The following is a 27,414-nucleotide window of genomic DNA, read 5'->3' as shown; positions in this document are numbered from 1 at the left end:
CGCATGCACTGACAGCCTCACCCCCCCCCCCCAAATCCTGAACCGAGCTTGCACTATTGCAATGTGGATGCCACGTGTTACATGGAAAGGGGAGGAAGGGGTGCAGCAGAGGGAGGGGAAAGTTCCATAGGATATCCGGCCCTGGAGAAAGGGGGTGTTTGAGGGCAATGGGCTCCATTTCACAGCCAGGACTTCCTGAGAAGGGGCAGGGTTTGGGGGGGGGGGGAGAAGGTAAGAGGTGGGTTCTTTAGGGCGGATGGGACCGTGAGAGGAGGCCTGCAGGATTAGGCCGACAGTCCGTCTACCCCGGCATCCCATAGCAACCTAATGCCCCCATGGAGCCTAGGAAGCTGGATAGACTGCCACTGGCCCTGGAGGTTCAATTGGAAGAGTCTAGCTGCTGGATCAGGCCACTGGCCCACCAAGCCCAGGTGCCCTGACAGGAAACCCACAAGCAGGATTTGACCCTCTCCTCTGGCATGGTTTCCAGCAACAGGGCCCTGTGAGGAAGGGGGCCGGGCCATGGACCCCTTTAGCTGAAGAGGACTCAGATCAGCCGCCTCCCACCTTTGCAGACTCAAGACCCCCTTCTAACCCAAACACAGATTTGGGGACCCCTTAATCTGTCACCACGTACTTGCACAGGGGTCGTACACCTGCTGCAACCCACCTTGGATCAAGACCAGAATTCTAGGCCAGGGATGGGGAACCTGTGGCACTCCAGATGTTGTTCTCCTCCATCTCCCATCAGCAACAGCTGGAGAGTCCCAAGTTTGCCACCCCTGCCCTGAATAAAGCTGTTAGCAACGTTAGGGTATATTTCCACAGTATTGCATAATCACCCTGTGCTCCTACAGGAGGAATAACAGGACAGACATGAATAATAGGTTCACCCAGTGCCCTCCAACTGTTTTGGACTATGATTCTAGCTGTTTTACCATATCACCAAAGTTCACCCCTGTCAACACGGTTAAGAGTCAGGCATGGGGGAAACTGCAGTCTTCAACATCTGGAGGGCACCAGGTTGGAGACCCCTGCTTTGTACCAAGCTGCTCCCAGCCGTTTCGTCCCGCCTCCACCTGCCGAGCCAGAGGGGCGCCCTGCACAGACCCGACTCCGCTGCCCGGGCCAGCTCCTCCGAAGTTGCCAGCATCTGTCCCGGTCCTTCCAGGCCCAAGCCGACAGCCACGTCTCCCTCTCTCACACACCACACGCGGGGTTCCGTGCATGCTTCCCTCCGGCCTCACCTGCAGCCCCCAGCTTGCAATGCCTAGAATCTTGAGCATCACAAAATGCTAAGAGTCGGAAGGGACCCCCAAAGGTCATCCAGTCCGACCCGCTGCAATGCAGCGAGGCCCGGTTTCCGAGGACACCTGAACCCACACGCCACGCGCTCGCCCCCCGAGAACTGCTACCCACATTTCGTGCAGAGCCAGCGAAACTCCCCCCCCCCCCCGCAAGGAGCCTCAAAACGCCACTTCCCGTGCAGGAGGGCAAGAGGGCACCTGAGCGCGTGCAGAGTGCAATGGCTCGGCTCAAGGCTTCCCGCTTCTGCCTCGCGGCCCTTAGCACAAACCCTGGCCCTCTCCCCCCGCCTTCCCCGGCGGCCTCCTCCCTCTCTCCGGCCCGCGGGGCCCTCACCGGCCCGTGGGACGGAGGCGAGCCTTGCGCAGCAGCAGGGCCCGAGTCCCGAGGACCCTTCTCGGCGCCGCGCTTACCGGGGACCTGGACGTAGAGCGAGGCGAAGGCGGCGACGTAGACGGCGGCCAAGCCCCGCAGGAACAGCTGGCGGGCCAGGCGGGGCGGCTCGGCTCCCATGGCGGCGGCGAAAGAAGCAGCCTGCGCTCGCGGCTCGCTACAATGTAGCCAACTTCGCCAGGGGGCGGGCTCAGAACGCCCGGACCGGAGAGCTGATTGGCTCAGGCGCAGCGAAGGGGCGCGGTTAGAACGCCAGCGCCCAGGCGGGGCGCGGGGGAGGAGGAGGAGGAGGGCGGGGCCGGGAAGAGAGCCGGGGGCGGGGCCTGCGCTTAAAGAGGAGGAGGCGTCGCCGGGGGATCGCGTCACTGCGGCGCGGCTTCCATGGCGTCACTGCACCGCGACGGGCGGGAAAGACGAATTCGCGGAGCGTTGGGAGCGGCGCGCGAGGGAGCGAAGGGTGAGTCCGGGGGAGAGGAGGGGGGTCGGGGGGGGTCTCCCCGTCTCCATAGCAACCGCGCAGGTAGGAACACCCCCTCCCAGGGCGGGAGGCGGAGCTGAGGCCAATTGCACTTTGCACATGCTCAGGAGACGCCGCCGCTCACTTTCCCCCCCTCTCATTTAACCCCTTCGTTTAAGTATTAGCGGGTCTCATTTGTTTCTTCATTTATTCCCTTCCTTTATTCATCGGTGTGTTTCTAAGCTTTTAAATATTTTATTTATCTAAAAATAATAATAGTAAAATTTTGTTTCTATCCCGCCCTCCCCAACCGAAGCCGGGCTCAGAGCGGCTCACTGTAAAAATAGCACCATTTACATAAAACCACAGTCAATTAAAATACATTCTAAAATCAATTCAGAATCAAATTAATGGCAGTTCAGAATCAAATTAATTTGTTCATTCAGTCGTTGTTGTCGGAGGTGTTAAATTTTCACACTGCCCAGGGTTTAGGTTTGATGAGGCCCTCAGCTCCTAAAGGTAATGGGGCCCTTTATATGTCCAGCTGTCCTTTGTCAACAACAAATGGTCACTGTTTTTTGGGTTGAATATATGCTATATGTCCCAGTTACAGATAGGTAGCCGTGTTGGTCTGCCATAGTCAAAACAAAAAAATTCCTTCCAGTAGCACCTTAAAGACCAACTAAGTTAGTTCTTGGTATGAGCTTTCGGGTGCATGTATCTGAAGAAGTGTGCATGCACACGAAAGCTCATACCAAGAACTAACTTAGTTGGTCTTTAAGGTGCTACTGGAAGGAATTTTTTTGTTTTGAATATGCTATATGGTAATTGATGGACCTCATAGGTATATCAAGCTATTCACACATCACCAAAGACATATTTTATCATATTTTTTATCATATTTTATCATATTTTTTATAATTGCTGAACTGCAATACAATTAAGTAAATTAATAATGAAATATAATTAAGTATACTAATATTGAAATAATTAAGCTCTAACTTAAAATGATTTTTAATTCATAACAAACTTGATAATACAAAAACATGGGCATTTGGCAATAACAAAAGTTCCTTTAGGAAAGGTTCCTTTAGCTTACTTTTTGGAAATGTACATCCAGTGTTTTTTTCCCTTTAATTTTTTGGGGCCCCCAAGAGAGTGGGGCCCTAAGCTATAGCTTGTTTAGCTTATACGTAAATCTGGCACTGACACCGCCCCTTCATCCTAGGATCATGGGGTGGTTCTCGGTATTAGGGGAAAAAACATAAATACTCCATCTTTTCATTCCCTTTACAAATTCATTTGATTGTTGTTTCCCTTCATGCATTCGGTCGTTCAGTCCACCAATCCACCAATGAATTATTCATTCGTTGAATTTGTGACCCGCTTTTATCTTGCCCAGGGCAACCTAAAGCAACACCCCCCCCCAAGCCACCTAGATATAGCATTAAAACCAGAAGGAAACAACCCTCCCGACTCCAAAAGATTTGTTCCTTTAATTGATTGGTTGATTGATTCCCTTCATTTGGCGCCTCTGGTGCACAAGCTCTTAGGACTCCCTTACCGCTCCCCTCCCAGCCCGCCTTATTCCCGTGACTCTAATTGAAGCTCTACTTTTAATATACCGTGTTTTAATCGTGGCCACCTGCCCAGGGAAGGAGCAGATAATTAACAATAAACATAATAACAGTAGGATGCATTTGGCATCAGTGTAAAAAAATGGGGTGGAGTCCGGAGTGAAAACAGTTGCTTTATTTCAGGCATTTATGTACTGCCTGATAATCATAATTTCTAAGAGGCACACGTGAAGCACATGCAAAGAACAGGATAGCAACTCTGTAAAAGTTTGGTGTGTTTTTTCTCCCCCCTCCCCCTTCTACACGGGGGCTGTTTCTCTTTTTATATTTATCTCTCTTATTTACGTTTCACCATGTTCAGTGCTCATATAATTATGTACTTTTTAACTGTCAATAAAATGTCTGGGGAGGGAAGAGAACAGGAATGGTTTACGACTGGAAGAAAGGGGCGTGCCCTTAAAATACATGCCTTCCTGTGGTGTGTTTGGAAATTGCCTTCAGACACATGGAACAGGTGGCTCATGAATTGATAAGTGATAGTAGATTCTGCAAGCTTGTCCAGCAGGACAGAAATATTTTTTAAAAAAATAATAACAATTTCAACAAAACACAATAGCAGAACATCTCATTATTCCCCCCCCCATTTCACCTCCCCATCAAACCCTGCCTCCCTCCTCCTGTGAGACTTCTCTCAGCCCCTCCCTCTGATTTCTCAACTCATATTGTTCTCTGCATACTGTAAAATTGTATAAATCCTTATATTATCTATCTACTATGTTAATCAAGAAATTTGTGTATGTTTATTCAAAACCTGCCAAGGCGTCCAATTCATTTTGTTGTCTTTTTGAGTAATATGTGAAAAGTTCCCATTCTAGGACAGAAAGATTTTTTTAAAACATTATTTCAGGTGTTTATGTAGCATGTTTGCAAATCGCCTTGGGACACATGTAAAAGTTGATATGTAAATTGATGATAAATGGATAAAGAGGGAGTCTTCGGCATGGGGTAGAAAACAAGACCGAGGGTTCTGAAGCTAGGCTGCTTGGTTTTGCCAAGGTGTGGAGCCTGATGGTGGGTTTGAACCCTGGTCTTCCAGGAGGTCATAGTCCCTACACTCAAACACTCCCTGCCACTCCTCCCGTGGCTGGAAAGGGGTTAGCTCAAACTCTGGTTTACTAGTAAAACTGAATTACTTTGTTGTGAAATGGCGCATATGTAAAAAGCATGTCGCCAACGTGGGAAGTTTGGAAAGCCACTGTACCACACTGGCTCCAGTTCTTAATGGGTGGGATTATGCAAGTCGCTCTCTCCTTTATTTTGGTTATTTGTTATCTGAACAGTAGGCTAAAATGTTTGGTCTTTGAACAGCGGGCAGAGCCTGAACCTTCATGCCTAAAATGCATTAAACCCCTGGAGTGTGGGTCTGTTCTGGATGGGATTTGCTGCCATGGAGGACGTGGAGTCACGTTTCGTGCACTTCCTCAAGCCGATAAGGGACCTCACTGCGAACTGGGCGGTGGATGTGGCAGCTCAGCTGGGAGAATACCTGGAGGAGGTAAGTGCCTCTATTTGCTCCTGCTTTGGGGGAGAGTATGTGTGCAGGGAGCTGCTTTGGCACGGGAATCTCATTCTACCTATGGCGTCTTTGCCTCTGCAGAGTGAAAGTCTTCTTCTAGCTGTGGACGGGGCTTTAAAGGAGGAGTCGAGCCTGTCTTCTGTGTCCAGGGCAGCTGTCTGCCAGCTCCATCTGGTACGCAGGCTGGCTGAGACCCTCCCTGCCCACAAAACTGTCTCACCAGAGTGGTGCATGCTTTGGTTATCTCCCGCTTGGACTACTGCAACACACTCTATGTGGGGCTACCTTTGAAGGTGACCCGGAAACTGCAACTAATCCAGATTGTGGCAGCCAGACTGGTGACTGGGAGCGGCCGCCGAGACCACATAACACCGGTCCTGAAAGACCTACATTGGCTCCCAGTACGTTTCCGAGCACAATTCAAAGTGTTGGTGCTGACCTTTAAAGCCCTAAACGGCCTCGGTCCAGTATCCCTGAAGGAGCGTCTCCACCCCCATCGTTCTACCCGACACTGAGGTCCAGCACCGAGGGCCTTCTGGCGGTTCCCTCACTGCAAGAAGCAAAGTTTCAGGAAAGCAAGCTATGGGAGATGCAACATGTCTCCGTTTGTTCCCTGTTAAATTGGGATATAAGCAGTACCCTTAGTTGCTTTTTGATGGTGATATGATTGAAGAACAAAATCAAACAAAGCTCTTGCTGTCTGTTAGAATTAGTTTGCCAAAACAGAATCTTTTATTCCTGTATTCTCTTGTCACCTCATGTATTTATTTATTTTTAATCCCGCAGCTGGCGCAGATCTGCATTTCATTTGATAATGGCAGAACCACAATGAACTTTACAGAAGCAGCAATGCTCATCCAAGGTTCTGCCTGCATCTACAGTAAGAAGGTGAGGTGGCTGTCAAGAATGCTCAAACTAGATGGACCATGGAACTGCAACAAAATTGTTTGGCTTAGCAAACCTCCATTCTTGCCTCTAAACCTGTTGCCTTTTTTCTCTTTTTTCAGGTGGAATCTCTCTACTCACTGGTCTTCCAGGCACTTGATTTCATTTCCAATAAGAAGTTAGTTGAACTTTTTTGAGGGGGAGGGAAGATTTTCAGTTCCGGAGTGGCTAGATCTCTTCATATTTCTGTCCTGGAATCCCTCACCTTCCTCAGCCCATTGTGCTGCCTTTGACTTAGTTACAGTCAAACCTCGGTTGTCGAACGTAATCCGTTCCAGAAGCCTGTTCAACAACCGAGGTGCAGCTTCCGATTGGTTGCAAGAGCTTCCTGCACTCATGCGGAAGCTGCATCAGACATTTGGCTTCCGAAAAACATTCAAAAACCGGAACCTTTACTTCCAGGTTTTTGACGTTTGGGAACCGAAACGTTCCAAAACGGAGGTGTTCGCGATCAGAGGTTGTATTGCCAAGATAGCTTTGTCTCTCTCCATTGTTTTTAACTTTAGACAAATCTTTTAAGTTGTCAGGTGTACTTTTTTCTAATATTGGCAGCAAAAATTTGGTCAGTGGAGCTGAATAGCTTCCTTTTCTGGAAGTTTTCTGGCATTGAGAGAGCTCTAAGTTTATGTCCTCATATCGTGAAGGAGCCATTTTGTTTCGCTGCTTCCACATGTTTGCTTCATTTGTCTTAAGCTGGCATGTCTTTCGCCTGCTCGTTTCCTGCTGCCTCGTGTTCTGACCGTGGGGCTAGGTGTTTCCACCATTCCTCTCTGTGTGTTTTATTATAAGAACAATTCCAGAAACACAGCTCCCCTGACGTGCTAGCTTCATTGCTTGCAAGGAGACGTGTTGTTGTTGTTTTGACATAAAACCACATTTGTCTGTGTACTTCGAAACCACCCCTCCCCCCTCACACACACCATTTGTAGATAGAAATGATCAGTGCAAAGAATTTTACACTGGCTTATTTTTCTGACTGCATCCAACCAATCATTACTATAGCAGTAAGTAGGCAGAAAGTTCTGTGGTACCAAAGACTCGGGACCGCAATACCTCAAGGACTGCCTCTTCCCATATGAACCTTCCCGGTCCCTGAGATCATCTTCTGAGGCCCTTCTTGTGTGCTTCCTCCTCAAGAGATCTGGAGGGTGGAAACACGAGAATGGGGCCTTTTCTGCAGTGGCTCCTGCTCTGTGGAATGCTCTCCCCAGGAAAGTTTGCCTGGCGCTTTCATTATACACCTTGAGGCGCCAGGCAAAAAGGTTCCTTTTAAACCAGGCCTTTGGTGGATATTATTTACATTCAACACCCTTTTAGAATGTGGCTGGGGGGGTTATTGGGTTACTGCTTTTGGTTTGATTTTATATGTTGTGGTCTTGTTGTGAACCGCCCTGAGACCCCTGGGTACAGGGCGGTGTATAAGTTGAATAAATAATAATTAATAAAAAAAAGTTGAAAGGCTGAGTCACAGCCATTTTTAAAGTGGGAAAATTTCCCATTAAACGGTGCCCCTCCAACCATTTTCTCCACGGCTCACAACCTTATTACACGGAGCAGGTTCAGGAAATTGCTTCTCCGTATGAAAAAGCGGGAGGTCGTTTTCAGATCACCCAGGATCCTGTCCCTGTAGCCCTGATGAGCTTTGTTGTGGGTCATGTTTGGCTGGCATGGTCCTGAGGTCTCCCGGGGGTGGTGTTTGTCATGGTTGCACTCTTCGGGGGGACTTTCATTTGCTTGAAAAAGAGAGGGATTAAAATTTTAAAAACAACAATTTGCTCTGATTTTCCTTCTCTCGTGACTTCTTCCACTCCTGCCAATTAGGCGTGAGAAGCAGGTTTCATCAGTAGGAGAAGATGGAGTTGACAGAGATGTCAGCAATGGACCAACAGCAGAAGAGGAAAAGGTGAGGTCCATTGTCATCGTGCAAGAGAATGTGCCCATGTTCTCCACCTGCAAGCAAAGCTGTTCTCTTGACAGGGCCAAAGGCAGTAACAGAAACTGGCTGCAGATGGATTCTGTCTGAGCAGCGCCAAAGCAGCTCTTGCCTGTGGCTGTTCTGCTTCATCCATCTGAAGAACAGCCTTTGCCAACCTGCCAGCCTTCAGATTCTGGGATACAGCCTCCCATCAGCTGAGGGGATGTCCTAGTTTAACTGGGGGGCACCAGGTTGGCAAAAGCTTTAATTTTTGCTCTTGGTGATGACTTCAGGCTTCTTCTAGTTGCAGAAACGTACAGGAAAATGCTGCCAGCCATCTCTTTGTATAAATTCCAGAGGGGCTGCTGGGCTTGCCTGCTCTAGTAGAAACAACATTGGAGTCCTGCAGCTCCTTCAAACCTCATAGAATTGTAGATTCGGTTTCGGTCCTGTATACCTGAAGGAGCGTCTCCACCCCCCCCATCGTTCAGCCCAGACACTGAGGTCCAGCGCCGAGGGCCTTCTGGCAGTTCCCTCCCTGTGAGAAATGAGGTTACAAGGAACTAGACAGGGCCTTCTCGGTGGTGGCACCTGCCCTGTGGAACACCCTCCCATCAGATGTCAAAGAAATAAACAACTATATGCCATTTAGAAGACATCTGAAAGCAGCCTTGTTTAGGGAAGTTTTTAATGAGTGATGTTTTAATGTATTTTTAATTTTTCTTTGGAAGCCGCCCAGAGGGGCTGGGGAAACCCAGCCAGATGGGTGGGGTAGAAATAAATTATTATTATTATCTTTTAGAATTGGAAGGGACCACAAGGATCATGTAGTCCATCCCCCTGCAATGCAGGATTCTTGACCTTGAGATTGAGTTTCAAGCACTTCTGGCCTAATGAATGCTTTATGGCATAAAGCAGCTTAGGGCCCTCATTTACGGAACCGCCTCTCCTGGTACGCCCTGCAGAGGACCATGAATAACCATAGTTTAGAGGTCCCAGGCCCTAAGGAAGTCAGACTATCCTCCCCGAGGGCCAGGGCCTTCTCAGTGATGGCTCCGACCTGGTGGAATGCTCTGTCCCATGAGACCAGGGCCCTGCAGGATTTAGCCGCCTTCCGTTGGGCCCGTAAGACAGAGCTATAAATAAAAAAATATTATTATTATTTATTATAAGGTTATATGGATGAAAGTCTAATTTATCAGGTGCATATATCTTTTTATGTTGCCTAGTTACACTTAATGTCACTTCAAAATTGTAGCCTGCCTTGAGGGGCTAGGGATGGGGCAGGCTAGATTTTTATCTTTATTTTTAAATGGCAGCCATGGCTCCTCCCATTAAAAGCAATTTAGTATGTAGTTTTGGGCAGGCTCCCTTTTCTTCTTCTGCCCTCCCACTCCTTGCTTGCCTGGGCAATGTGCGCCATTGATGGAGATTCTCTGTTTCTCTGTAGTTCCTCTCTTTGGACGACATCCACGATACCAGCAGAGCAAGCAATGACATGAGGGAAAACCAGAGGCACAGTGTGAGTAGCCTCTACTGTTACCATTTTTGATGTCTGAAGATGAATGGAATGGGAGGGGTCAGGAATTCAAGGGGGGTATGTTGAGCCTTCATACAAGTTTGACTCCCCCCTCCTCTGCCCTGCTGCTGAAATTGTGAATTCGGCCACAAGTAGCTCGGTGTGTGTCATAACACATCTAAGTTTAACATAGGGAACTGTGGTTTGGGTACTAGAAGATGTAATGGTTAATTAAGAGAGGGAGAGACTGAAAAGAACTCCATCTATCTCAATATCCCCTCTTAAAGCCAGCTTTGAGGGAAAAATCTCAACGCTATTTACCACACATTCAAACATCAAATAAAACAATCCAGAACAAAACATTACTGAAGTAAGTCAGATGTAGATATCCAAAGCAAAGTAATTAACAGGAAATTATAATATTATCTTAAAAGGTTTCAAAGTAAAGCGTTGCAAAGAAGGTCAACTGCAGAATGCACTTTGAGCGCAGCAAAGTTAAAAAAATAATTGCCTTGAATTCATTTCAAAAGAAAACATTACTAAAAAAGGTCAAATACTAAGTGCACATTTCAAACGGCATAATTATCAAGAGGATAAAATATTATAAGCATAGAGCATAACTTCTGCTGTCGCCGCCAGTTCTGCCAATGGTGGTTCATGGCCAGGGGCAGCTGTGGAAGCTCAGATTCGATGACCTGGGTCTTCTCCAAGATGGTCTCTGGCCTCTTCAGCAGCATTGACTTTTTGTAGCTGGAGTCAGTCCGGGCCCCACCCTCCCAGGCCAGATGGGAGGAAGCCTGCAGGGCAGGGAGCAGATCTTCCAGGGCTCCCAGCCAAGGTGATGAAACTGAAGCAGTGGGAAGCTGGCTCATACTGAGTCAGACCTTTGGTGCATTTAAGAGAGTTTTTGTCTACGCTGACAAATAGTGATCCTCCAGGGTTCAGACCAGGACTGTTCCCGGCCTTGCTTGGAGATGCTGTAGATCGCTAGGAGGACCTGTTGCACGCAAGGCATGACCTACAGCCTTCCCTCCCAAGTCCCTTGCTCATGGATGTTGGTGGCCATTGAAATATCACATTGCTGTGAGTTCCGTACTGAGATCTGTTGCTTCGTGGTTGGCACAAGACGTCGGGTTAGCCACTCTTGGAAACAGCATTCTTCCTACGTTCTTGTGCTTTTGACCTTCCGAGTCCAGCTCTGTCGTCTTTCTGTCACATTCCTGTTCCCCTAAGCCAGAAGGCCCTGCTTGTTTATGCCTCCTTTAATCAGCAAGCAGACTCATCCAATTTCCCCTTTCCTGGAAGGTCTCCAACAGCACTGCGTGTGCTTTCCCCACCCTCCACTCTTCGAGATGCATGAAAAGGGCTGTGGCTCAATAGCAGAACATCTCTTTTATGTGGATTAAGGGTAAAGATATAACTTAGAGATAGAGGGTTTTATACTTTCCTTCATTTTATTCCTTTTTTATGCTCTTCCTTTTCCCTCTTCCCATTCTATTTTGCTTTTATTGTAGTCTATGTTGAAAACTTTTAATGGAAAAGATCATTTAAAAAACAGTAGAGCATCTATTTTGCTAGTAGGGCGGGGTAAGATTCTGAAACTCTGTACAGTGGTACCTTGGTTCTCAATCCATTCCAGAAGTCCGTTCCAAAACCAAAGCGTTCCAAAACCAAGACACACTTTCCCATAGAAAGTAATGCAAAACGGATTAATCCAGATTTTTAAAAACAACTCCTAAAACATCAGTTTAACATGAATTTTACTAATGAGACCATTGATCCATAAAATGAAAACAATAATCAATGTTCTGTACTATAAAATAAATAAGACAGTATTCTAGGTGATAAAAATTTTTTTTAAAAATTCTTGCTTGCACTGATGAACGTTGTTTGGAAGTGGGGCTTTTATCCATTTCTGCAGTCACACAATCTATCAATCAGTAGCTGAACTGGGCTCCACACAGTCACAAAAATAAATTAACCGAAAAAGCCTCAAAAACAGAAATGCAAAAGAAATAGCAAAAACAGAAGCACCAAACTTAATCTGTTCTGGAACTCCATTCGACTTTCAAAATGTTCAAAAACCAAGGCTTAGCTTCTGATTGGTGCAGGCGCCCCGGAAACAATAGCCGACAGCCGCATCAGACATTGGGCTTCTGAAAAGCGTTCAAAAACCAGAACACTTACTTCTGTGTTTTCCCTGTTTGAGTACTAAGCCGTTTGAGAACCAAGGTACCTAGTGTATTGCTGCTTCCAGCCAGTGTGAGCAAAACTGCACTAGATGGGCCCCAATGATCTAGCACAACGCAAGGCTGCTTCCTGTCTTCCTGTGATCCCTTTACCACAACTCCCAGCTAGAAAAATAGGGCACCGCCAGCAGCTGAAGAGGAGCACTCAGCTGAAGGGAAGCTCAACAGCTCTCTAGCCTGAGATGGCCGAGTCTCCAGGAGGCCATAGGTGCTCAGCACCCCTCCTGCCCCAGAGGACGACCCCCACCGCCCCTCTCCCTAGACACGTTGGAACTCGCTTCCTTATCTTTCCAGGCGAACGGCATTGTCCCCTTGACTCCAATGGCCCTGGTTCCACCAGATGACGCAGAAAAGACGGACAATCCCCTCTTCAGGTAAGGATTGCCTGCCCCAACCTTTAATTTTCCTAGTTAGAGGGGATTATCAATGCGCTCTGGGGGAGGTGTGCCTTCTCATGCTGCCCAGCTCTCTAGGGCTTGTCAGGAGTTCAGCCTACACACCAGTAGGATCCTGGTAGAGACACCTGTCCGACTGGCATGTTCCCTCCCTCCTGGTCAATCGTTCGGGAGCTTCACAATCTTTCTTCAGCCCGAACATCATTGATGCCAGCAGACATCGGCACACTTAGGGATCCACAGAGTTTGTGCAAGTTGCCTAACAGAGCTCAGCAACTCAGCATTTTGGCTAATCGGCTTTATTTACATATAAACGCACACGGAGCACTGCAACATGGCTCCCTCTCTCTCTAGCATCAGACAGCAAAGAGAAAGAACAAAGGACAATGGTCCCACTTCACGGAACACAGGAACACAAACATCCTGTCTCCGTCACTTCCCACTCTGTGGAGTCAAAACATACACCATCATGTGAAAGACAACAATCCTATGACTGCAAACCTGGAGCAGGAATTCTAACAGGGCTGGCCTACAGACTGAAGGGGCCACTGTGTTTCCTTGCAGCCAGAAGGGGGAGAAGTTGGCGAGCCGGAAGGATTTTCACATGAACATCTGCACTCCTCAAATCACCGGCAGGCTGGAGCTGGTGGGGCTCTCACCGATACAGGACAGGAACTGGGACCGGGGGATCGGCTCTATAGGTAGGGGCCGGCACACAGCGCTTCTCTCTTCCCTTTGCTCCCTTGGAGGGGGGGATGTTAAGAGCATAAGAAGGGGCCACATGCTTTGGTGTCGTTAGGGGGATGTTGCTGCCATGCTCTAGGGTGACCCTCTCAGTTGCCTCTCCTTCCCCTATAGGTGCGCAGGGCCTTCTTCCAGCAGGCTCCACGCCCATGGACGTCTGCGGGTTCCGGACGCCTGTCGCTGCGCTGAACTTCTCCGAAGAAAGCGGTGAGTTGCGCCTGGCAAGACAAAAGTCAAAAGATTTTGAATAAATGGACAAGTTATAGGAATTAGATAGCATGGGGGGGGGGGGGAGCCAACCCAAGCATCCAAATTAGAATGAATAATCTGTGCACATGGTTAAAGATTTGAAGAGAGAATAATTTTTGGGGGGGGTCCAAAGGGGAGGGAGGAAGGGGAGGTGAAATTAGGATAAATGAGTAGGGACAAAAGTATATACTGTTAGGCATAACTAATAGGAGGATGATTTTGATGCATGTTATTGTTAGATTTCCGACTGAATGATTTTTTTTTGTAAGTTATCCGACGTCCCTGGATGAAAGTGTAATTATAAAAGGGGGGGGGGGAGTTGCGCCTGGCTTTCTGCAGGCAACTGAGGGCATCTGAAAATTAAGAGCCCGTACTGGAGATGCTTAAAAAGAGGTTCCTAGACTGGAGCTATCCCTCCCAGAAACCCAAAAGAAAAGGGCGCGTGCTCCAAGCGAGAGTCCTTCATTGAAAAACAAATTCTCAAAGGGACAGCCTCAGAAATAAGGAGGAGGCTGCATCCAAAGCCATGTTTTTTGTACACTTCCAGATTACAGACGTCATTTCCTTTCCCCAGTCAAAGAATCACAGCAATCTTATTAGTTGCAACCCAAAGTCATCATCCTGAACCAATCTAAATCGTTTGGCTCTTCAGATCAGCCCTCATCATAATACCATGTGATTACGTATAACCATTTTCTGCTGTCTTTCCTTATTAAGGCTTTGACTGATTTTCCTGTTCGTTAAGTCTTCCAATGTCCCCTTTCATCTGTCTACAAAAAATTGAAGATTGATTGCAATTGCCATGCCTAGCTGATTCTCTTTTCATGCATTTACAACGGCTACGATGGATTCTAACAGTTTACTCTTTCATAGGTACCACGTACAGTACCTAAAAGCAGCTAGTTCTGTACTGTTTAAGACAGGTACGGGCCTTTTCAGTTTAGCTAGGAAATAGACTCAAAACGAAACAATCAAAATGCAGTTTTATGAAATTATTATTTTCTCCAGCACCTGCTGGGTAAGGCCAATGACCTCGTTCAGCATCCTGTTCCCAGTGGCAAACCGGGTGCCCCCAAGGGAAACCTGCAAGGAGACCCAAGCGCAAGAGTCCTCTCCCCTCCTGTGCCTTCCGTCAACTGGAATTCAGAAGCATCGCTGCCTCTGGTTGTGAGGGCAGAGCAGAGCCATAAATGGCTAGTAGTAATAATAATAATACCGTATTTTTTGCACCATAACACTCACTTTTTTCCTCCTAGAAAGTAAGGGGAAATGTCTGTGTGTGTTATGGAGGGAATGCCTATGGGTGGCATGCCTACAGATTTTCCTGCTCTAAAAACTACGTGCATGTTATGGTCTGGTGCGTGTTATAGAGCAAAAAATACGGTAATTTGTTTATACCCCGCCCTTCCCGGTTCAGAAAATAGGGCTCAGGGCGGCTAACAACAAATTTAAAACACTTAATTGATGCAGCAAAAAACAGCATAAAATACAGTATAAAGCATGAATAACAATAAATTCAGAATTCAAAAATCAATTTAGGGGGAAAATCTATCCAATAAACATTAGATGATCACCAGGGCTAGCTGGCTAAATTAGTCCTATCTGGGCCAGCGAGGAGACCAGGGGAGAATTAGCTGTGGGATCCCAGAGCGGGTGATCTTCATAAAAAGGAGAGGGGGCGGGAAGGAAGGGGAATAAAAGATCAGGCTAAGTTCAAGTTGAAAGCCAGGCAGAATACAGGCCCGATGGAAGGAGGTTAAATCCTGCAGGGCCCTGGTATCATGGGACAGAGCATTCCACCAGGTCGGAGCCATCACTGAGAAGGCCCTGGCCCTGGTGGAGGATAGTCTGACTTCCTTAGGGCCCAGGACCTCTAAACTATGGTTGTTCATGGACCTTAAGGTCCTCTGTGGGGCAGACCAGGAGAGGCTATCCCATAAATACGAGGGCCCTAAGCCACCCATGGCCCTCTCCTCCTCCAAGAATTTCTCCAATCCATTTTTGAAGCCCTCCAGGTTGTTGGCCATCATGGGGGAGGGAGTTCCACCGTTTAACTTCCTTTCCCAAGGAAAGCCGGGAGCTTCGCGGCGAGAGCGCAGCCCATTCCACGGCCGCTGCTGTTTTGCAGGGCTGGAAGATCCCTCCTCTTCCTTTCTCCCTGAAGCAGGTGCAGCAGCGCCCATCTGTGACGATAACGACGACTGCGACAACTTCCTGCCAGCGCTTCCCGAAGACGTCCTGGATGGCTCGCCAGCACGGGAGGAGGAGGTCCATGTTGAGCATCAGATGGTATTTGGCAGGACGAGGGGAGGAGGAGAGCGGGAGGCTGCCTAGGCGTGGGGACAAACCCTTAACGGTCTTGTTCCTCTGCCTTCTAGAGCATCCCTCAGAGGAAAGGCTACATGCTGCGGGAGAGAGGCCCTGCCCCGGATGCCTGCGTCAAGGTCAGGGGAACGAAATGCCCCTGCGTCATGAGAGCCACGGTGGGGTCGTGGCTACAGCGTTCGCCTACAGCCTGGGAGACCACGGTTCTAGTCTCCATGTGGGTGACCTTGGGCCAGTCGCAGACTCTCAGGCCAGCCTACCTCACAGGGTTGTTGTGAGGATGAAATGGGGAGAACCCTGTCTGCTGCCTTGAGCTCCCTGGAGAGACACGGTGGGGGTGGAAATGCAATAATATAAGCAAACAAACTTGGGCAGAGGGTTGTCTTTGCGCAAACCCCTCAGTAATAGTAATAATAAATTTATTATTTATACCACGACCATCTGGCTGGGCTTCCCCAGCCACCCTGGGCAGCTTCCAACAAAATATTAAAATACAGTAATGGATCAAACATTAAGAGCTTCACTAAAAAGCGCTGCTGTCAGAGCTGCCCCAAGGTCCCAGCTCACAGAGGACCAACGCTAGGCTGTCGTAATGTACAAAAGTCTTTATTGAAGTTCAGTTTCCATTTCAAAGCCGCAGCGTGCAGCCCTACGTCTTAAACCCTAGATCGGCGAAGTCCCGTCTGAGTCTCCTCCCCTCTGACACCAGTTTAAGATCCTAGCCCTGCTCCACCTTTTCCGCTGCTCTCTCCTCCTCTGGGTCCTCCTGCCCGCTGGGGCATTGCCCTTTCTGGACTCTTCCGACGCTGAGTCGCTTAGCTCCTCCCCCTGCCTCCGGCGGGCTTTAGGACCCGGTTCCCAATCCTCATTCTCTGCTGTCCCGCGCTCCTGTACATTTGAACTTGCCTCTCGCACCAACCCAGTGACCTTTCTCCTAACCGTTACACTACTTCTGTCACTGCTTCCCTCTTCCGTGACACTGGCCGGATCTGACCTCCCCTCCGTTGTCCGACTCTCCGATGGAGGCGTGGTCAGCTCTGCCTCGTCTTCTCTCCCTGGTGGGGAATGCACTGGCCCCGATACTTGGGACTCTTCCCCCCCACTCTGCTCTGGTGGGGAAGCTGGTCCTGATTTCCAACTACTGCTCTGGGAGTCCCTGCTGCCCCCTTGCTCCTGGAGCGTTCCCCTTGGGAACCCCCTGCCCTTGGCCGCTGGCGCCCCCTTCTGTGAATCTTCCGATTCGCTGGAGAGGCTCATGGAATCCCTCGGACCACTGTCATCTCCTACACTCCCCCTCGCTCTCCATTTCCTCCCCCTCCTGTGCCTCTGCTCCTGAGCCCCTGACAGCTGCCTTCAGATGTCTTTTTAGCTGGGTTATCTCGTACGTTGAAAATTTGTCCAATGTCCTGCATGTGCCAGAGGAAATTGGAACGTGGGCTTAGCCACAATTGTTTTGCGCCTGCTGGCACAAACATTACAAGTGCTGTGATGCCACTTTTCACAGCAATTGGCACTCCCCCACTCAAATAATCCTGGGAACTGTAGTGTGTTGAGGGTGCTGAAAGTCATTAGGAAATCCCTCCCTATTCCCCTTCTCACTGCTACAGTCCCAGAGCGGTTTATCAATTGATCCATCCTACACAGGGAACTCTGGGGGATTATAGCTGTGGGAGGGGAAGAAGGAGCCTCCTAACAACCCTCAGCACCCTGAACAAACTACAGTTCCCAGAATCTTTATTATATATTATTTTGGAGGGGGATCCCTGATGTTTCAAATTGGTATGATAGAGCTTTAACTTGGGGAGCTTACTGCTGCTAGATGTTTTGACGGCCCGGAGGCTTCGATGGGGTGAACGGAACACTGAACAGATTCATGCAGGAGGAGGAGGGGTCTGTCAGTAGCTATGAGCTATGGCAGCTACGTGGAGCCTCCAGGCGCAGTGGAAGTATACCGGTGAATACCTGATGCTGGGGACAAGCGATGAGGCACTGCATATGTGGGTACTAGATAAGATGGGCCATTGGTCTGCTCCAGAGTTGGCTATTCTTGTCATCTCTTCTTTGTGTGTGCAGTGAGACAGTCTGAATCTCGTTCCAACTTCTTGTCCTACATTACAAGGCCAGGCTGCATAAACAAATGCCGCTGCTGAGCCCTGGCCGAGACCCACAACACCTCCTCCTCCTCCTACTACGACTAATAATAATAATAATTAGTTACACCTCGCTCTTCCCGGCCAGAGCCAGGCTCAGGGCGGCTAACACCAATAAAATCACAGTAAAAACATAATGGGGGAAAAGAGAAGGGGGGGACCCAATTTAAAATACGGGTTAAAATGCAATTTAAAATGAAGACTCATTTTAAAGTAGCCGATAAATCAAGTCCATAAGGGGAGGGAAACATAAGGGTCAGACTGAGTCCGAACCAAAGGCCAGACGGAACAGCTCTGTCTTGCAGGCCCTGCAGAAAGATGTCAAGTCCCGCAGGGCCCTGGTCTCTTGTGACAGAGCGTTCCACCAAGTTGGGGCCAGAGCTGAAAAGGCCCTGGCCCTAGTTGCAACCAATCTAACCAACTTGCGACCTGGGACCTCCAAAGTGTTGCTATTTATGGACCTTGAGGCTCTCCGTGGGGCATACCGGGAGAGGCGGTCCCATAGGTACGAGGGTCCTAGGCCATATAGGGCTTTAAAGGTCAAAACCAGCACCTTAAATCTGACCCTGTACTCCACCGGGAGCCAGTACAGCTGGTAAAGCACCGGATGAATGTGATCCCGCGGCAAGGATCCCATAAGGAGTCTCGCTGCGGCATTCTGCACCCGCTGGAGTTTCTGTGCCTCTGTTTCTCTTCCAGGAGATGCTGGACCCCTGGCGCAGCCTGGACCCCTTCAGCTCCTCCGATGATAAACCCCTGAGGAAAGGTATCTGGAGAGGGAGAGGGAGGCTGGGTGGGTGGGTGGGTGGGTGGGTTGGCTGGTTGCAGGGTGGATTTGATTTAAATCACGATTTAAGTCACTAGTCAGTAAGACTTGATTTGAATCATTTATTTTACAGAAAGTCTCATTCTTGCTGGTATCATCTTAATATTGACAACCAGATGAAGGTTTCGTTTTTGGAATAATAAATTTTCAGAGTAGTTTTTACAGTTATATCAAAAATTACTGATATGGTTCTACTACTAGAAACACATGGACAGATAATTATGAAATTATTGTTTATATTTGGACAACTTTTCTGCTGTACTTTATTGGAAGGAGAAAAATAATCATTTCCTTAATAACAATTTAAACAGTTTATTTAACCAAAACATTTAACATCGTAGCATCTGCATCCATGTTTGTTATCTGATGTGGTTAAATATATTTTTTTAATAAAACGTAGGCTGAGTTTTAGCACACATGAAAAACTTAAAACAAATCCTTATTTCCTGATTATAGCCTTTGGACTATAATGTAACTTAAACAGAAAACTATCTTTAGGAAGATTTTTCTTCCAAAAGCATTTTATTTTAAAAATCCAAGTTAAATAAAAAATTACAAATTTATATATTTATTTATTTATTTATTTTAAAATCATTAATTTTTATCCACCCTGCCTGGCTGGCTGCTGCAGAACCCTCTCTGGTAACCCACCTCCCGAAAAACCATCAGTTAGACCCAAATGGGCTGTGACGAGAGATTTGTCCCCTGAGGTTTCCTTAAGAAAACTTATTCCATAGAATCATCGAGTTGGGAGGAACCCCAGGGGTCTTCTAGTCTGACCCCCTACAATGCAGGAGTCGCAACTCAAGAATCCCTGACAGAGGGCCATCTAACTGCTGCTTAAAAACCTTCAATGAAGGAGAGTCCACCGTTTGTGGCAGGAAGTGTTAGAAACTCAGATATACAGTGGCACCTTGGAAGTCGAACGGAATCTGTTCTGGAAGTCTGTTCGACTTCCAAAACGTTTGGGAACCAAGGCATGGCTTCCGATTGGCTGCAGGAAGCTACTGCAGCCAATCGGAAGCCACGAAGTTGCGTCGGACGTTTGAAAACCAGAACAATCACTTCCAGTTTTTGATCGTTTGGGAGCCAAAACATTCAACTCCTCTAAGGCGTTTGCAAATCAAGGTACAACTGCATGCTCCAAATGGCTCCTTAAACCAGGGTTACCGTCGCCAGAACAGAATTCCTCATTGCCATTTGAGGGCCAGACAACTCGAAAGTCCATTTTTCAACACGACTTTTTGGTTCCTGAAATTCGTTCTGATTGTGCAGATAAAATATAACAGATAGCATTTGAGAGGATGTGGTATTACTGTGTGAAAAGGTCCAGATCCAAGGATCCCCAGATGGTGGAGACATCAGACACCGTCCTGGCCCCCGGGCATCTTCCCTTGGTCCCAAAGGCCAACAGCTGGGTGCAAAATGTGCCTGGCAAATTTTGAACGCTGGTGGCACATGACAGCCTTTGGCCGTTATCTTGGTCCCTTTGTGGGACGCAACAGATACTGGAAAGGGAGGGGAAACCAGGAAGGTGTTAGAACAGGCTTCCTCAGCCTCGGCCCTCCAGATGTTTTGAGACTACAAATCCCATCATCCCTGACCACTTGTCCAGCTAGCTAGGGATCATGGGAGTTGTAGTCCAAAAACACCTGGAGGGCCGAGGTTGAGGAAGCCTGTGTTAGAAGCCTGTAAGAGAGGAGTCTTGGCTGTTGACTGCTAGTGGTTTTTGGGGGGACTGGAAGGCCTCCGTTTCTGCCCCTGTGACCCGATGTAGGAGGGCAGCCCCTTCCGCTTCTCTCTCTTTAGGGAAGCCGTTCACAGTGCCACATGCCCTGGAGAACCTGCCTGGCACCAAGAGGAAGAGGAGGCTGCCCAGCAAGCTGCAGGAATTCACGGCCTGGTTTTCAGACACAGGTGAGTACAATGGGGCGCGAGCGTGGGGCTGCTGTGGGACGTGACCTTTCCACCTCTAGGCTGAGGGAGCCCTTAGCTTGCTGTATCCAAGAAGTCTCTGTTTCATGAACGCAGCTGGTCCTCTGTTGTGGACGCGCTTGTTCCACCCCTGTGCCCCCCACCAAGTCGGTCAGAGGGTGCTGCTTCTGGTAAGGCCTAAGAACCGAAGAGGAGCTTGCTAGATCAGCCCAGCTTCCTGTTCTCACAGTGGCTCACCAGGCACCCGTGGGAAATCTGCAAACAGAACCTGAGCACAAGAGCTCTTCAAGCAATGGGTATTTAGTCTCATCCTGTTCTAGCTCTTCTTAGTCGTCTTCTTTGGTGATCCCTCATAGCCAAGTAAGATTGTCTTCCACAAATATGGTCTTAACAGTGAGTCTGTAAGTGACTGTGGAGGCCAATTCTGGATCCACATGTCCTTCCACAGTGGGGACATAGGTTTCCAGGCAGGAGTTGATCCAGGTGAGGGTTTGCCAAGTGTGCCTTCCTCTTAGCCCATGACACCTTTGGTCAAGGCCGTTCTCCAACTGGAGCACTCGTAGGCCACTGTTTCCCAGTCGTCAGTGTTCCTACTACATTTTTTTATATTTGCCTTGAGATGGTCTTTAAACCTCTTTTGTTGACCACCAGCATTACGCTTTCCATTTTTAAGTTCGGAGTAGAGTAGTTGCTTTGGAAGACGATCATCAGATCAGACGACCACACAACATGACCAGTCCAACAAAGCTGATGTTGAAGAATCATTGCTTTGACACGGGTGATCTTTGCTTCTTCCAGTACACTGGCATTAGTTTGCTTGTCTTAGTATTCACCGCTCATTCTTAGCATTCACCACTGTTGCAGTTCATAGGGGAAGGGTCGTCGCTTTGCAAGCAGAGCATCTCGGGTTGAATCCCCAGGTAGGACTACAAGGAACTCCTTTCCTGAGGCCCTAAAGAGCCGCTGCCAGTGTCAACAACACCAAGAGAGGTAGACCAAGGGTTGGACTTGGAAGTTTCATCACAACTGAGCAACATACAGATTCTATTAAATAATAATGATGGCGATAATAATAATAAATTTTTATTTATACCCTGTCCTCCCCGGGCAGAGCCGGGCTCAGGGTGGCTAACACCAGCAAAATTACAATAAAAACATTATAGGGGGGTGGAGAAGAAAAAAGAAAAACTGATTTAAATACAGCCTCATTTTAATAGTAGCCCATAGATCAAAACCGTAAGGGGAGGGAAACCTAAGGGTCAGACTGAGTCCAACCCAAAGGCCAGTCGGAACAGCTCCGTCTTGCAGGCCCTGCAGAAAGATGTCAAGTCCCGCAGGGCCCTAGTCTCTTGTGACAGAGCGTTCCACCAAGTTGGGGCCAGAACTGGCCCTAGTTGAAACCAATTTAACCACCTTGCAACTTGGGACCTCCAAAGTGTTGTCATTTTTGGACCTTAAGGTCCTCCACGGGGCATACCAGGAGAGGCGGTCCCATAGGTACGAGGGTCCTAGGCCGTATAGGGCTTTAAAGGTCAAAACCAGCACCTTAAACCTGACCCTGTACTCCACCGGGAGCCAGTGCAGTTGGTAAAGCACTGGATGAATGTGATCCCATGGCAGGGACCCTGTTAGGAGCCTCACCGCGGCATTCTGCACCCGCTGGAGTTTCTGGGTCAGCTTCAAGGGCAGCCCCGCATAGAGCGAGTTACAATAATCAAGCCTGGAGGTGACCGTCGCATGGATCACTGTGGCCAGGTTGGGGCGGGAAAGGCAAGGGCCTAGCTGCTTAGCACAGCGAAGGTGGGAAAATGCCAGGTTCTTGCATGGCATCATCTTGCCCTTTGACCTGAAGCTTTGCCTGACCTTGGAAGTGCCTCTGTGCCACCTTGACGAGGAAGAGAGGGAGGGAGCAGGGAGGGCCGCTAAGCCAGAGAACCTCTGCCGTCTCCCTCTGAGCATGTTCTTCTCTCCCCAGAGCACCACAGAACTGGCAACCAGAGAAGCAGGAAGAAAGGTCCAGTGTTCCCCGGTGAGTGGGTGCAACTCGTGGGTGGGTGGGAAAGTCACTGTCCTGGGTCCTTTGCCGGTTTGCCTTCCCTTCTTCGTTAGTTTGCTCATGCTTGACTTTGCGTTTAATAAGAAACAAACAAAGCCACAGGGAGCAAGTTAGAAATACCAGAGCATTCTCTGCACTTCTTTGGGCCCCACTCTGGGCATCTTCCAGACGCCTCTCCTTCATGCAGTCCAGTTTATAGTCTTTGGGCGTTGCTCTCATACAATCCTAGGGTTGGAAAGGATCCCCCAAGGGTCATCTAGTCCGACCCCCTGCAATGCAGGAATCTCAGCTAAAGGATCCCTGACAGGTGGCCACCCGACCTCTGCTTCAAAACCTCCTGCGATGGAGAGTCCACCACCATCAGAAGTTTTCCATTCCTTTGTCAAATGGCTCTCACCGTCAGAAGATTCTTCCTGGAGTTTCTTGTCATGTGACTCCATTGGGTGCTCCCCTCTGTAGCTCTCATGTGACCTCTCCTTGGGGTGGGTGCAGCATTTCCTTCTACACACACACACACACACACACACACACACACGGTAGCTGAGGGTTAGTCAGATCCCAGGTGTTGGCCTTGCAGCCTGTGGGACACCAAGTGCCCATTCATACTAATAAAACCTGCACTTGTTCCCACATGGGCGGGCAGGCGTCTCGGGACCCTGCCACAGCCGCTGAGCATCTTTTCGGCACCAAAATGTGCACAAAACGTAGAAGCAGCAATGGAGCCCCTCCCCAGAGAGCTTGAAAATAGATGAGACGACAGGCTTTCATCATCCTTGACCCTTGGCCATGCAGCCTGCTGGGAGTTGGAGTCCCACAACATCTGGGGCAGGAATCGCCGTTTCTCTGTCGAGGGCAGTGGGAAACAGTTGGGTGTTGGGGGTATAGACCAGGGGTAGGCAACCTAAGGCCCGGGGGCTGGATCCGGCCCAATTGCTTTCTAAATCCAGCCCACGGACAGTCTGGGAATCAGTGTGTTTTTACATGAATAGAATGTGTGCTTTTATTTCAAATGCATCTCTGGGTTATTTGTGGGGCCTGCCTGGTGTTTTCACATGAGCAGAATGTGTGCTTTTATTTCAAATGCATCTCTGGGTTATTTGTGGGGCGTAGGAATTCGTTCTTTCCCCCCCAAAAAATAGTCTGGCCCTCCCACATGGTCTGAGGGACGGTGGACTGGAAAAAGGTTGCTGACCCCTGGTATAGACAGTTGAGAAGAGAGCTAAGCTGAGGCCAAGCTGGGTTGGGGAGGATTTGAGAAGGGGTTTTGGAGTCAGCCACGTAAGAATCCGGGGCAGGGAGCTGGGGAGCAGCAAAGCAAGTTCTGCAGAAGAAGGGCTGGGCGGAGAGTGGCTTTTCACTGCTCCTTGCAAAGCTGCTTCCCAGAGCCTGGGAGCAGGACAATGGGATTTGGGGAGGGGGAGAGAAGCTGGGCTTTGTCGAAGACCCTGTTCCTGATCCTGTCATTTCTGGACAGATCTCGAAGTCCTCTACTTGAAACATGCGAAGGAGCGCTTGGCTGCCCAGAAGAAGCTGCAGAGGATGAGGATGGTGAGGAGAGAGACCTTTCTTTCATTCGCTTTTGCTGAACTTCGCTGCCCCTGATTTCCTGCCAGTGCAGACAAGGCAGTTTGCAATCTGATGAAACACAATCTAATAGGCACACAACTTGCAAGGAGAAAAGGGTGGCAGCTGGGAGCGTTGTCCGTGTTGGGAGCCCTCTCTGATCCCCATAAAAGTGGTCCAGTTTGCTAGCATCTCTGCATGATCAAGTTTATCTAGTGCATTTTTCCTCAAGCTGGGACATGCATTGTTCTTGTCCTCCTCATTTAAATTTTTATTTGTACCCCGGCCAGAGCCGGGCTCAGAGCAGCTAACATCATATAAATAATACAATATTCAATCCCCACAACAACCCTGTGAGGTAGGTTAGGCTGAGAGAAGTCAGTGACGGGGATTTGAACCCAGGTCCCAGCCTGACACTAACCAGTACACCACCACTGCTGTAGCGCATAAATTTGATGCAAGAAACTTGGTGCTCTTCTTGCAAGAGGAGTCTTGTTGCTCTGGCAAGAGGACTCTCTGCCCAGTGCCCTCCTGCTCCTCATCCCAGGTTTTGGAGAGGCTTGTGAGGCTCGCTAGAGCCTTCTAAGGCCCAGGCTGAGAAGAGGAGCTACTGTCCCTTGTCTAATATTTGGGAGCAATCAGTTCATTTCCAGTGCTGGTGGAATAGTTAGTGTGTCGGGCTAGGACCCAAGAGTAAGGTAAAGGGACCCCTGACCATTAGGTCCAGTTGTGGCCGATTCTGGGGTTGGGGCGCTCATCTCGCTTTACTGGCCGAGGGAGCCGGCGTACAGCTTCCGGGTCATGTGGCCAGCAGGACTAAGCCGCTTCTGGCGAACCAGAGCAGCGCACGGAAACACTGTTTACCTTCCCGCCAGAGCAGTACCTATTTATCTACTTGCACTTTGACACGCTTTCGAACTGCTAGGTTGGCAGGAGCAGGGGCTGAGCAATGGGAGCTCACCCCGTCGCGGGGATTCGAACCGCAACCTTCTGATTGGCAAGCCCTAGGCTCTGTGGTTTAACCCACAGTGCCACCTATGTCCCTCAGGACCCAGGAGACCTGGGTTCAAATCATCAACTCATCCATGAAACCCACTGGGTGATGTTTGGACTAATTGCTGCCTCTATCAGCCTAATTTACCTCACAGGGTTGTTGTTGGGGATTAAATGAGGTGGGGAGAGAGAAGCATGTGTGCCACCTTGAAATAAAAAAATCAGATATAACCGCAACAAATGAATGACTAGAATAAGACTGCTCCCTCCTGGGAAGGCAAGCTTTGCTCAAAACCTCATGAAAAGTGACTGACCCTGAGCGAGAACAGGATGTCAAAAAAGGGCCTGGTTTTTGTTTTTATCTTTCCCCCTGAAGCAAGATGCGCAGCTGGCCAATCTGTTAGAGGAGCCCGAAGCTCTGGAGGAGGAAGAAGAGCGTGACGACGACAATGACGCCATGGGCGATATGGATGTCGGAGGGGCAGGTCTGTCCACAGTTTCTGGGCTCAGCGCTGGGAATCTCTCGGGCCTCTCCCCAAAACCAGGGCCTCCATTTACAGCCCAGAATTGGCCGTTGCAATGGGGGGGGGACCACACGATGCTCCTTCCACATGGGTCCCCCACCCCTGGTTTAAAGCAACCAGTGGGGCAAAGGAACCACAATTCTGGACGCCAATTCATCCAACATGCCCCCTTGGCAATCTCGCTCCCCATTTGCCCGCAGCCGTTGTGCTCAAGCCTTTCCCCAAACGCTCCCTCCGTCGCACTTGCCTCGACCGCCACCTTTCTCTGTCCACAGATGACTTTCTGGAGCACGAAGACGCCCCCCAGGGGGAAGCCGTAGAGGAGGCACCAGTTGGCCTGATAGGTAACAATTGGCAGGCGGCATTGTTAGCTGGGCTGGGGGCTGGGCCTGTAAGAATAGCTGGAAGCTGGTCAGTTAACTCACAGCGCAATGTGGAGCAATTGAGGGGGGGGCAAATCTTTGGTTCAGCACTGAGCAGCTGGTAATTATTATTTATTTATACATACATACATACATACATACATACATACATACATACATACCCCGCCCATCTGGCTGGGTTTCCCCAGCCACTCTGGGCTGCTTCCAACAAAACACTAAAATACAATAACCTATTAAATATTAAAAGCTTCCCTAAACAGGGCTGCCTTCAGATGTCTTTTAAAAATCTAGTAAACTCTATGCACCATCTTTATATTCAAGGCCACAATACGGTACATCTAGAGATTGTATGTAATGTGAAGGAGATTATGCGTTGAAATATTTTAGTTGATATTTTAGAATGTAAAATGCTATTTTATTTATTGATTGGTTTTACCTTGTGGGCTTATAGCCGAATAAAGTATTATCTATCTATCTATCTATCTATCTATCTATCTATCTATCTATCATCTATCTATCTTCTAAAAGTTTGGTAGTTATTTTTCTACAAACAAAAAGCTATGAAAATTACAAACACATCAAAATCAAACAAATCCCCAAACCCAACCAAACATCCATCCCACCCTCCCCACAAAAAATCAAAAGGGAAAAAAGAACATTTTAAAAAGAACTCTGCGCCGCTCCGAGTCCTCCTGGGCAGCAACAGCAGCAGTGGCAACCATCCTTCTGAGGCCTGTCCGGCCCCGCCCTGGGCCAGGTGGCGAGTGGCAGGAGCGGGGCCCTTAGGCACTCACGCAGGGGAGTTATTTGTGTTATTTCTAGTTACAGATAGGTAGCCGTGTTGGTCTGCCATAGTCAAAACAAAAAAAAATTCCTTCCAGTAGCACCTTAAAGACCAACTAAGTCAGTTCTTGGTATGAGCTTTCGTGTGCATGCACACTTCTTCAGATATTTCTGAAGATATTCTTCAGATATTTCTGTTATTTGTGCCCAAGAGCCCTGTGGGGCATAGCCGAATAATTTGGCTGCTTTGCACAACTCACAGCTGCGGGTTGAGAAAGATACCTAATGAATATCCTGCACCAAGTGGTGACCAGGGAAGCCTAGGCTTCAAGTGTGTTGGGGGTGCAGTGAGTGAGTGGCCCCATCAAGAGAAGGCTCTGACCTGTGGTTGTCTGGAGACAATGGAGGAATGCACCTTGGGAATGCAGGAGAGACATGTTTTGTTGGAGCTGGGGCAGGTGAAGGCGTCCGGTTGTTCTGCTGCAGATGCCCCATGCTGTTTCTTCTCTCTGAGCTCCTCCCAGCCATCATTCCTCCTCTGGTCACGGCTAT

At 48.8% G+C, this 27,414-nt stretch overlaps 2 protein-coding genes across 7 annotated transcripts in view; one reads left to right on the top strand and one right to left on the bottom strand.

The window, feature by feature from the left end:
- The window catches only part of LMF2 (lipase maturation factor 2), a 36,342-nt gene extending 34,479 nt beyond the window's left edge, over positions 1–1,863 (bottom strand). The window contains exon 1 of the mRNA XM_083700269.1: positions 1,719–1,863. Coding sequence (XP_083556395.1) covers positions 1,719–1,818 — 100 coding nt within the window. The 5' untranslated portion in view covers positions 1,819–1,863. The remainder of the gene's footprint in view (positions 1–1,718) is intronic.
- A 207-nt stretch (positions 1,864–2,070) lies between these two features.
- Positions 2,071–27,414, top strand: part of NCAPH2 (non-SMC condensin II complex subunit H2) — a 32,686-nt gene continuing 7,342 nt past the window's right edge. The window contains exons 1-17 of one of the 6 annotated variants that reach the window (XM_083700376.1): positions 2,071–2,155; positions 5,101–5,287; positions 6,095–6,196; positions 6,316–6,371; positions 8,075–8,156; positions 9,619–9,690; positions 12,231–12,310; positions 12,896–13,032; positions 13,190–13,282; positions 15,492–15,613; positions 15,703–15,768; positions 18,499–18,565; positions 20,435–20,542; positions 22,536–22,589; positions 24,091–24,164; positions 25,549–25,657; positions 25,972–26,040. In XM_083700376.1, coding sequence (XP_083556502.1) covers positions 5,165–5,287; positions 6,095–6,196; positions 6,316–6,371; positions 8,075–8,156; positions 9,619–9,690; positions 12,231–12,310; positions 12,896–13,032; positions 13,190–13,282; positions 15,492–15,613; positions 15,703–15,768; positions 18,499–18,565; positions 20,435–20,542; positions 22,536–22,589; positions 24,091–24,164; positions 25,549–25,657; positions 25,972–26,040 — 1,414 coding nt within the window. In that variant the 5' untranslated portion in view covers positions 2,071–2,155; positions 5,101–5,164. Of the gene's footprint in view, positions 2,156–2,197; positions 2,386–3,927; positions 4,005–5,081; positions 5,288–6,094; positions 6,197–6,315; positions 6,372–8,074; positions 8,157–9,618; positions 9,691–12,230; positions 12,311–12,895; positions 13,033–13,189; positions 13,283–15,488; positions 15,614–15,702; positions 15,769–18,498; positions 18,566–20,434; positions 20,543–22,535; positions 22,590–24,090; positions 24,165–25,548; positions 25,658–25,971; positions 26,041–27,414 lie in introns of those variants that run through there. The other 5 variants (XM_083700374.1, XM_083700378.1, XM_083700377.1 and 2 more) reach the window with 5 other exon arrangements.

This window comes from Podarcis gaigeae, assembly GCF_964106915.1.
Source record: "Podarcis gaigeae genome assembly, chromosome: 10".
Classification (NCBI taxonomy): Eukaryota; Metazoa; Chordata; class Lepidosauria; order Squamata; family Lacertidae; genus Podarcis; species Podarcis gaigeae.
Note: the sequence above shows the minus strand (reverse complement) of the source record. Positions and strands in the feature narration are given on the sequence as shown.